This window comes from Littorina saxatilis, linkage group LG1 (assembly GCF_037325665.1).
Source record: "Littorina saxatilis isolate snail1 linkage group LG1, US_GU_Lsax_2.0, whole genome shotgun sequence".
Lineage (NCBI taxonomy): Eukaryota > Metazoa > Mollusca > Gastropoda > Littorinimorpha > Littorinidae > Littorina > Littorina saxatilis.
In genome coordinates this window covers 79,223,691-79,233,422 of record NC_090245.1, presented here as the reverse complement: position 1 = coordinate 79,233,422, position 9,732 = coordinate 79,223,691, and the positions used below count along the sequence as shown (strand labels likewise).

The window sequence follows — 9,732 nt, the reverse complement described above, 5'->3', positions numbered from 1 at the left end:
AAATATGCGTATTTCTTTTTCTACCCTCCGTACCGTTCCAAAGTCCGTTTTTGTTTTGCAATTTTTATTTCAGTACGAAGAGCTTGTCACTGTTTCATTAGAGACACAAACTTGTCTGTTCTTTGCTGTTGTTGTTAATGCTGTTGTTGTTGTTGTTGTTGTTGTTGTTATTGTTGTTGTTGTTGTTTATTTTGTTATGGTAGCCATGCTCCTAGTCCTGTAGGCCTACTGTAAAAGAACCTTCCCCACACAACACCCCCACCCTAACCCCCAGCCCACGCCCCTCTACGTTTTCAGAACTGTCATCAACGTGGATTTTAATTCTTTCATCACCAACTCGGCAACGAACAGTTATACATGTAAAGACAATAAACAAGCTCAGTCACAAAACGAATTCTTCTTGCTTTAAACAAAATATTATTTATTGAAGTAAAAATACAATCATATAAAAATACACGTAAAAACTGTAGTGATCCATAACAAGTTTATACTTGTAAGTGTACAATAGTTGAGTCATACAAAGTAATACACAAAAGTATTTGAGCGAAACGCTGCGTGAGAGAATGTAACAGTAGAAAACGAGTCCACGATGGAAAACTCTGGTATGCGAGAGGGACAGAGAAAGACAGAGTGAGAAAGTCAGAGCGACAGAGACAGGCAGACAGACAGTTAGACAGAGAAAATCGACGAAAGCTTGTCAAACAAAAAAAAACAACGAACGACTTTAACGAACAAACCGACATGCACAAATTATGAACCGCATTGCACAAGGTACATTCCAAGGTAAACATTTTCGACAAAATTAAAATAACTTGACAAAATGTGTACTGATATTCAAAAAGGCAGAAAACGGGAATGTCTCGTTTTGTAATCTAGAGTAAACTTATATACTGTGATCAGGCGTACAGAAGAAAGAGAGAAAGAAAAAGAGACATAGAGAGACACACGGACAGACAGACAGACAGAGACTATAGACAAACCGAGAGACAGCGGTGGGAGGGGCGAGAGAGACGGGGGTGGGGGGAGAATGAGATAGAGAAAGAGACAGAGACAGACAGAGAGGCCTACACACGGACAGACGGACAGACAGACAGAGACTATAGACAAACCGAGAGACAGCGGTGAGAGGGGCGAGAGAGACGGGGGAGGGGGGGGGAGAATGAGATAGAGAAAGAGACAGAGACAGACAGAGAGGCCTACACACGGACAGACGGACAGACAGACAGAGAGACAGACAGGCAGAAAAGAAAAAGGAAGCAAGCAAGGAAATCAAGCAAGAATTCAACAATTTACTTTCTCTATCTTGTTATTCTTTCTTCTATTAACACTATCCATGTGATCACTTAGATCCTTCAAGCATACTTACGAGCCTATAGATAGCTCCGTCGAAGGTCATTAAACACACAATAATGAAAATCAGAAAGGAATGAATATAAAGCAACGTAACAAGTTTTACCTCGCCAGCTGCATGCGTCACATATTATAATACAGTAGACTCCGCTTAATAAGGTCCCCTTGGTGCAGGACAAAAGTGGCTATATTAAGCGGGTGGATTTAATAAAAGGATAAGCATAAAACATAAGGTAAAATCCGTGCAGTAAGAGATTGGCCTTAAAAAGCGGGTGGCTTTATTAAACATGGCCTTATTAAGTGGATTTTACTGTAGTAAGCCAACGAGAACATTGAGATAAAACCATTTAACACCAGGAATGTCCTGTCCACAGACAGACTCGTTATAGCTGCCTTAAAGGTGCGGAGCTGCTTTACAAGATCAATAACACAGTTGTCTTTTTCAGCCGACTTAAAGCCTGGCATCAACATTGCAAGACATGCTGGATTCAGTAGAAATGGTCTCCTTGGAGTTTATGTGTAGCTTGTCCGGCTGTGATAGTTCTGCAACGGTCAAATCGAATTATTAAATATTCTAGACAACGATTACAGTATGAGACAATGGAGAAGAAGAATTTTGTTTGAACATAAGAAATGTAAAGCGCTATTTTAGAATCTGAAAAGTCAACGGACGAAGTAATCGCTCTAAAATGCATACGATATGTGCAACAAGCGTAAGTGAGAGTAATGCGGAAACAATTTACTGGTACCTGAGAGAATAAAAGAAGCACTGAAATTAACAAGCGACTTGCATCCACTATATACGGGTGATTGGCGCAAGCTCATATGTCCCTTATTTTCCAAGGCGATATAACTAACACTTACGCACACAGCCATAAGGCCTAACAAACAAGAGGCGAAGCCTTCAAGGCTCACGTAAGAAATCGACAAACAGTAACACAAACTCAATCACTCGTCACACATACACACACACACACACACACAGTAAGCGGCATAGTTGACACTGTGCAAGAAAGCGAGACACTAGATCTAGATCTGAATGGCCGATTTCGAAGAAAAAACTAGTCTCGGCCCGCTCAAAATAACAATGACCGAGACTTTCAGTAATTCCTTCGCGTGACGTCTAACCCTCTTACGTCATAATGTGACGTCTTCAAATGTTGTGACGTCTTCAAATGTTAAAGTTTCTACCACAGACATACATACATACATACGCACGCACGCACGCACGCACGCACGCACGCACGCACGCACGCACGCACGCACAGACAGACAAAAGTTAGCATCGCATAGGCTACACTTACGTGAGCCAAAAATAGGTGTGGTTACGGTAACCCGACCTACCCTATTTTTAAGGGCCGACCCTATAACTTTTTATTACATTTGTCACAACAACAACAACAACAAAATATATATAATATAAAATAATATAAAATGCTAAGAGATTTTAACAAATCTCGGAAGAAAGTCTCTGCTGACTTTCAATTGTTTCTTTCACAATTTCTGATGTTTTATAATGTGGTCACCGTGAAAGTTGCATCGCCTTTAAAGCGATCCAATTGAATAAAGCAGAAAACTTCTTCTTTACCAAGTCCTGTGTTGAACAGCAGTGAAAAGTTGACCGCTTTTCCTGTTTAACCTTTTCAAAATTAGATCTAACTTGTTCGCGTATCCATTTCTGGATCTGCAGGCTGGTACAGAGTTACCTCCCTTTAGGCTTTTTCAAATTTCCCTTGTTTTAACCTAATTTCTTGGTTAAAACTTGTCTAAATTTCTAAATTCTTTCTTAATAAATATCAATTCTACACTTTGGCCTTAAATCAAAGTGTTTCCCTTCACAGATATCCTCTTGAGGTTGTCAGATGAGGGTAGTCTCCCATGCCAACAGAAGCTACCATTCAGAGAATGGTTTGCTTCTTAGTTGGATACCATGGGTTGACAACTCTCGCCATTAGTACCACCTGACCACTGATGAGACACAATAGTGTCGAAACACGTGTCTGGTCTAGGTACAAATACAATGGTCCTCCTCAGGACTAGATTACCTTGCGATACGTCCCACACAAAGGGACTTTGCTCTGTAAATCTCGGTCCCCCTTGAGGAGGGTCTGATGCTCCCAATAGGCTGTCTGTGAAGGGATACTTATTTCTCTCTCTATCTCTGCTAAGAGATTTTAACAAATCTCGGAAGAAAGTCTCTGCTGACTTTCAATTGTTTCTTTCACAATTTCTGATGTTTTATAATGTGGTCACCGTGAAAGTTGCATCGCCTTTAAAGCGATCCAATTGAATAAAGCAGAAAACTTCTTCTTTACCAAGTCCTGTGTTGAACAGCAGTGAAAAGTTGACCGCTTTTCCTGTTTAACCTTTTCAAAATTAGATCTAACTTGTTCGCGTATCCATTTCTGGATCTGCAGGCTGGTACAGAGTTACCTCCCTTTAGGCTTTTTCAAATTTCCCTTGTTTTAACCTAATTTCTTGGTTAAAACTTGTCTAAATTTCTAAATTCTTTCTTAATAAATATCAATTCTACACTTTGGCCTTAAATCAAAGTGTTTCCCTTCACAGATATCCTCTTGAGGTTGTCAGATGAGGGTAGTCTCCCATGCCAACAGAAGCTACCATTCAGAGAATGGTTTGCTTCTTAGTTGGATACCATGGGTTGACAACTCTCGCCATTAGTACCACCTGACCACTGATGAGACACAATAGTGTCGAAACACGTGTCTGGTCTAGGTACAAATACAATGGTCCTCCTCAGGACTAGATTACCTTGCGATACGTCCCCCACAAAGGGACTTTGCTCTGTAAATCTCGGTCCCCCTTGAGGAGGGTCTGATGCTCCCAATAGGCTGTCTGTGAAGGGATACTTATTTCTCTCTCTATCTCTGCTAAGAGATTTTAACAAATCTCGGAAGAAAGTCTCTGCTGACTTTCAATTGTTTCTTTCACAATTTCTGATGTTTTATAATGTGGTCACCGTGAAAGTTGCATTAGACCTTTTTCACTTAAATTTTGGCGCATGCGCTGTGAAGTTTATTGTCAGATCTACCGGAACTAGGGGGCAAAAGGAAAAATCGACAACGAGGCTTGGTGCAAAGTAAAGTGCGGAGACGACGAGACAAACTGTTGTGTTTACAACTGCAAGTGCAACAGTGGAATGAAGAAAGAGAAATACGGTGGACAGAATTTGTCATTGTATGGCTTTCCGATGGGTGCAAGCTGAGTGCGAAGTCGCAACAGCGAAGGACGCGATGGGTGCAAGCAATCCGACGACAGGGGTTTGTCGTACCATTGAAAAGTCTGCTCGCGTCACTTCGTGTCTGGCAATGGCACGGCTTTCAACGATGCCAACTCCTTTGACTTCGTACCCACCCTTAATCTTGGATTTGAGAGAACATCAAGAACAAGTGACTCTAGCAGAAGGACAAGGTACTGGTCGGAGACGTGACTTTGTCCGCTGAAGACCGACGACAAGCAAGCGGTTTTGCTTCCACCCCCAGTGTCAACGCTGAAAATATCATCGGATCTGGAAGAGACTCAGAGCCAAGTAAGCTTTGTTTGTTTTTATCAATTTATGATCTGCTGACTTCAAATTGTCTTCCTACATCAGTGTATAAGACATTTAACATGAATCGGCAGCCCAAAATGGATGCATAGGAAGGGTCACGAAACAAATGCAAGATTTTAGAAAACAAACAAACAAGATCTAGACATATGTCGACAAGCCGCGTGCATGCAATCAACCAGAGATCTGTTGCTACAGTATCTCTGAATCAACCGACTCTTGAATCGAGAAGATTAAGGAGGTTACTTGATACAGATAGTGATGCAGTTTTCAAGACATCGATAAAGCTCATGCTGAATCATTTTTTTTATTCCCAGAAATGCACCATTGAATTGATGCAACAACAAAAATAGCACTAGATTTCTACAATTTTGATTTTGCATAGAACACTCCAAAATAATTTCCGGGGAGCATCTCCCGCACCCCTAAGTTTTTTTTCAATTTCAGGAGTTATTTCCCTCATGTATTTTCATGCTTAAATGCTGTGAGTGTGATGCATGTGTAATCTGATAACAAGATCATTGATGCTAATTCTATTGCTAATGTATACATTTGATTTTGTATTTACAGAAGCAGCCATTCCTTTGCCCTCCGCATCTAGTGAGAGCTTAGGACCAGGGCCAGATCATGCCTTTGCAAAGAGGGACACGACTACATGTGAGGGTATTGTTATTGGAACACAGACTACCTCAAGTTGGCAGAGCTGCAGATGACAATTACATAACAGGCCTCTGTGATTAATCGTCTGACTGAAGATGTTTTTGGCTTGAAGAAAGACAACATGAAGGTGAAGGAGAACATACGCTCTTTTTCTGTTGATTCTCTACTGAAAAATGACACTGCAGTATGGTTTTACACATATGATGATCTTTCTGTGTGCATGTACCTACTTCGTAAAAAAGGCAGGTCTACATTACTGGGTTGATGAGCTGCCAAAGGCCACATCACTCCAAAGAGCAAGAAGCTTATTTTGTCATGTAATGGTTTATATAATTTACTCTGGTACTGTATAGAATAAAGGGCCCATTATCAATCAAATCTCTGGTCTGGTCTGAATTTGTTTCATAAATGATTGTATGTGAGCTTACGAACATAACGATTCCCACTTTAAATAAATGCGATCAAGATAATTAGGTAGACAACATGTCAAGAGACGTTTATTCCTTATTTCTTGTTATAATTGAAGGATATTATTATGCAATATACTGCTTTGTTTTTTAAAATGGCTTCAAATTGTCTCCCTTGTACCGACACTTTAGTACACAATTTGTGCATTCACTTGAGTTATTTCTTAAAGAAAATTACCCCCCAAAATTATTCAAAACAATCTTTGACATATCTACAGTTTAATTAAAAGAAAAACTGTATTTTATTTTAAGTGATAAATAAATATAGACAAATCTTGGGACTGTGCACAAACTGATCGGCTTGAACTCAAAAGTCGCAGCCAAGAATCTTCTGCAACTTTTGAGTTCAAGTCTGTCAGCTTGTGCACGGTCCCACAATCAGTTCAAAAAGAATTTTCCTTGATATAGCCTTGAAAAAAAAAGTAAGTAACAAATTTTGTACAAACAAATTTGTTCAAGGGAGACAATTGGAATCATGTTTTTTAAAATCGGTGAATTGCATTATAATTTCCTCAAAAAAATAACAAATAACTGTGAAATAAATTGAAAAAAAAGTGCTAACATTATTACCTTGATCAGATCGATGTGTATGACAAGGAATTTCTATGTTTGCTGATTTGGTTGTCCGGTAATGACTTTCATGCACAGGGCTTCTAAATTCACTCGCTCAAACGCTCATGTCTGCACCAACATTCACACACGTCCATATTCATAAGGGATGGTGACAACACGCTCTTGAACAACAAACATGGCACAAAACGAATGAACATTTCAAACATTTCGCTATTGAATGAAATCATCAGTACATGGATATCAAATCATAAAACATCTCACGTATATCTCCTTGCCATTCCGAAGTTGAAGAAGAACACAGTCCGGCATTACACACACTACACTTTCATCACTGAGAATCGCTGTTCACAACACATGTCCTCGGCTCTGATACGTTCTCCGAATAATGCACACAAGTCCTGGATGATGGTATAGTCCGTACGAAGCCAAAACACTTCTTACTATCCTCTGACACAAGTTCTTATCAGCTTCCACAATCTTCTGTCTTAACTGCAGGCATTTAAAAAATTAAACCTGAACTCACACACAGAGGTGACAGCACTACGTACCCTCCCTCGCTGTAAACAAAGTACTGATTTTACCTGTCCATATTGAAACTACATACATTTTTCACTTGACAGAACAGTTAACTGTTGCTACCAACTTAATTAACTGGTATTGGAAAAAAATATCACACCTTGAAAACCCTAGTTCAGTATATCATAACTATATGCAGCCTTCAAACGGTTGGTACCGGTTGTTGAAGATCTCTTAGTCGCGCTTCCTAGCATCCGGACTTCTTGGGTCAAAATTGAGGCCTTGAAGAGTCGTCCGGGAAAACTTGTCTTGTCTTGAAGCATACCTGAAAATGAATTTTTTTTTTTTTACTTGACACTAAAGCAAATCTTATGCTGGGTACAAATGCTAAAACAAGTTGCGCCAGTCTGTCAAACATGTATAACGATACTGAACGCAGTACATTTCACAAGGACAATGCTTAGCTGAAAACCAGCATCCACGTCGAATAAGGTAAATGGCAACCCAGCATAGCGCAGTAGCAAAACTGTCCCACAGGAAATCACGCTTCCCTGTGTTTAAAAAAAATCTGTTTAACTTTCTAAGCTTGTAGCCCTGAAAGTAAAAAAATTTTGCACTAGCCTCTGGCTAGTGATTCTGAAAACGTACCAGCCAGAGAGCAAATTTTACGAACCAAACCAACAATTTGATTCAGCATCTTCACTCGCATTTGGCGAGTAGATGAACACTTCTACTCACCAGTTGCATGCTTCTACTCACTATGGCGAGTAAAATACTTGCCACTTTCAGGGCTGGTTTGTTTTTAACCTAAACATAATGTTGTAGTTTTCCAGAAATTGCTCTACACACAAACATACACCACCGCCCTGGTCTCTTGACTAAATGTAAAATGCATAGTTTTTTGATGATGCACTTTATAAATATCACTGTTTCTCTTTCCCCAGTCTTGTAGCTGTTGTAGTTAACAAGCTCTATATTTTAACTTTGAGACTTATGTTCTGAAAAAAATAGATCACACTCTGATGTAAACCTCTAGGTAACGCAACCCTAATTTCCTTAATATTAATTATTATACACACTTACTTAACAATTTGTATGTCATCGAGAGCAGCTGGTGCAGTTTTCTTGGCAGCATGCCCCTTCCACATACATTTGTAGTGTGTACAAGTTTTGTCTGCTGGCACAGTGTCGATTCCTTCAGCCATGTAGTGTGAAGCAGCAAAAAGTGTGGCAGCCACATGGTTGCAAGACTGTCCTTTCTGGGTAAAAACAACAACACACAATCAAATTCCGTTTGTGTCATCTTGATTTTCCTTAGCCTGCTAATAACAATTAACTTTATCTTTCCTAGGAATTCCTACAGAGAGCTTGTAAGCGCATGCTGTTGATATCTATATAAAATATATACCGGCTCAGAATGGAATTTGATCTTACTGCAGTGATAACCTTCATTGACAAGAGGATTCACAAACACATGTGTACGTACACATTTAAATAAAACTCCGCACTCAGGTACCTGGTATTCTATTGAACATGCCTAGCCAACATGGCATGGTCTCCTGGAGATACTGATTGAAATTACATTAACATGCTGCTCATAACTTTGTCAAAAAAGACAGCTTTTGCATGCAGACATTTTCAGTAGAGAATTATGAATCTCTGTGTGTGTTTGTCACTTTGTGTGCCATGCATTATATGACTGAGTATGAAAACTGATTGTGTAAGATACCAAGTAACGCAGCCATCAAGTTAATCCCACAAAACATACAAGGCCAACAACACTTACCCAGCAATACACTCGCAGTAGGCTCCAAGTGCCTGTCCGGTCAGCGTCCCCCCACAACAGCATACACTTCGTTGCGAGTCTGCTTCATTGACGTCAGCACACTCGCTCTGAGTCTGATCACCACAGTTGCTTACTAGCTGTTGTGCCATGCAGAAAGACATTTTATGCACACAGTATGTCTATCGTTTACACCAAGGTTTTGCATTCTTTGCACTGGATGCGTCGTATAACTTGTCGAACGTCGACGCAGTAGTATCAGTAAGAAAGTTGATCCAGAGATCTGTAGATCTGTGGTCGATCACCTCTGCTTCGCTTATGCAGGGGAAGTTCGCCAAGTCTTTCGTCCATATACCACGAATAGCCGTTTCAAACCATACCTTCGTGCATGTCCTTGACTTTTAGTTCATGATTTTGAACAAGATAATCCGTTTTCTTGCAGAATTTCTCAAAGTAATCCTCTGGCAATAGTACTTCGAGCACCGACAGTGAAAGAGGTATTTCAGGCTGCCCCTTATTTCCGGTTATCAGAGAGAGGCTGCCGTGCCCTAAAATCTGATTGGTCGAAACGCTGGGGGCAAAGGTTATACGAAAAAGGTCTATTGAATAAAGCAGAAAACTTCTTCTTTACCAAGTCCTGTGTTGAACAGCAGTGAAAAGTTGACCGCTTTTCCTGTTTAACCTTTTCAAAATTAGATCTAACTTGTTCGCGTATCCATTTCTGGATCTGCAGGCTGGTACAGAGTTACCTCCCTTTAGGCTTTTTCAAATTTCCCTTGTTTTAACCTAATTTCTTGGTTAAAACTTGTCTAAAT

General features: G+C 40.0%; 1 protein-coding gene and 1 long non-coding RNA gene across 2 annotated transcripts in view; one reads left to right on the top strand and one right to left on the bottom strand.

Annotated features, from left to right (window-relative positions):
- Nucleotides 1–392: 392 nt before the first annotated feature.
- LOC138980714 (aquaporin-7-like) overlaps nt 393–9,732 on the bottom strand; it is a 23,134-nt gene continuing 13,794 nt past the window's right edge. Inside the window, exon 7 of the mRNA XM_070353624.1 lies at nt 393–1,893. Within this exon, the coding sequence (XP_070209725.1) occupies nt 1,802–1,893 (92 nt within the window). The 3' untranslated portion in view covers nt 393–1,801. The remainder of the gene's footprint in view (nt 1,894–9,732) is intronic.
- LOC138980736 (uncharacterized) lies at nt 2,939–5,956 on the top strand. The gene is made up of 2 exons (XR_011460430.1): nt 2,939–4,900; nt 5,489–5,956. It is a non-coding gene; the product is annotated as an uncharacterized lncRNA (long non-coding RNA).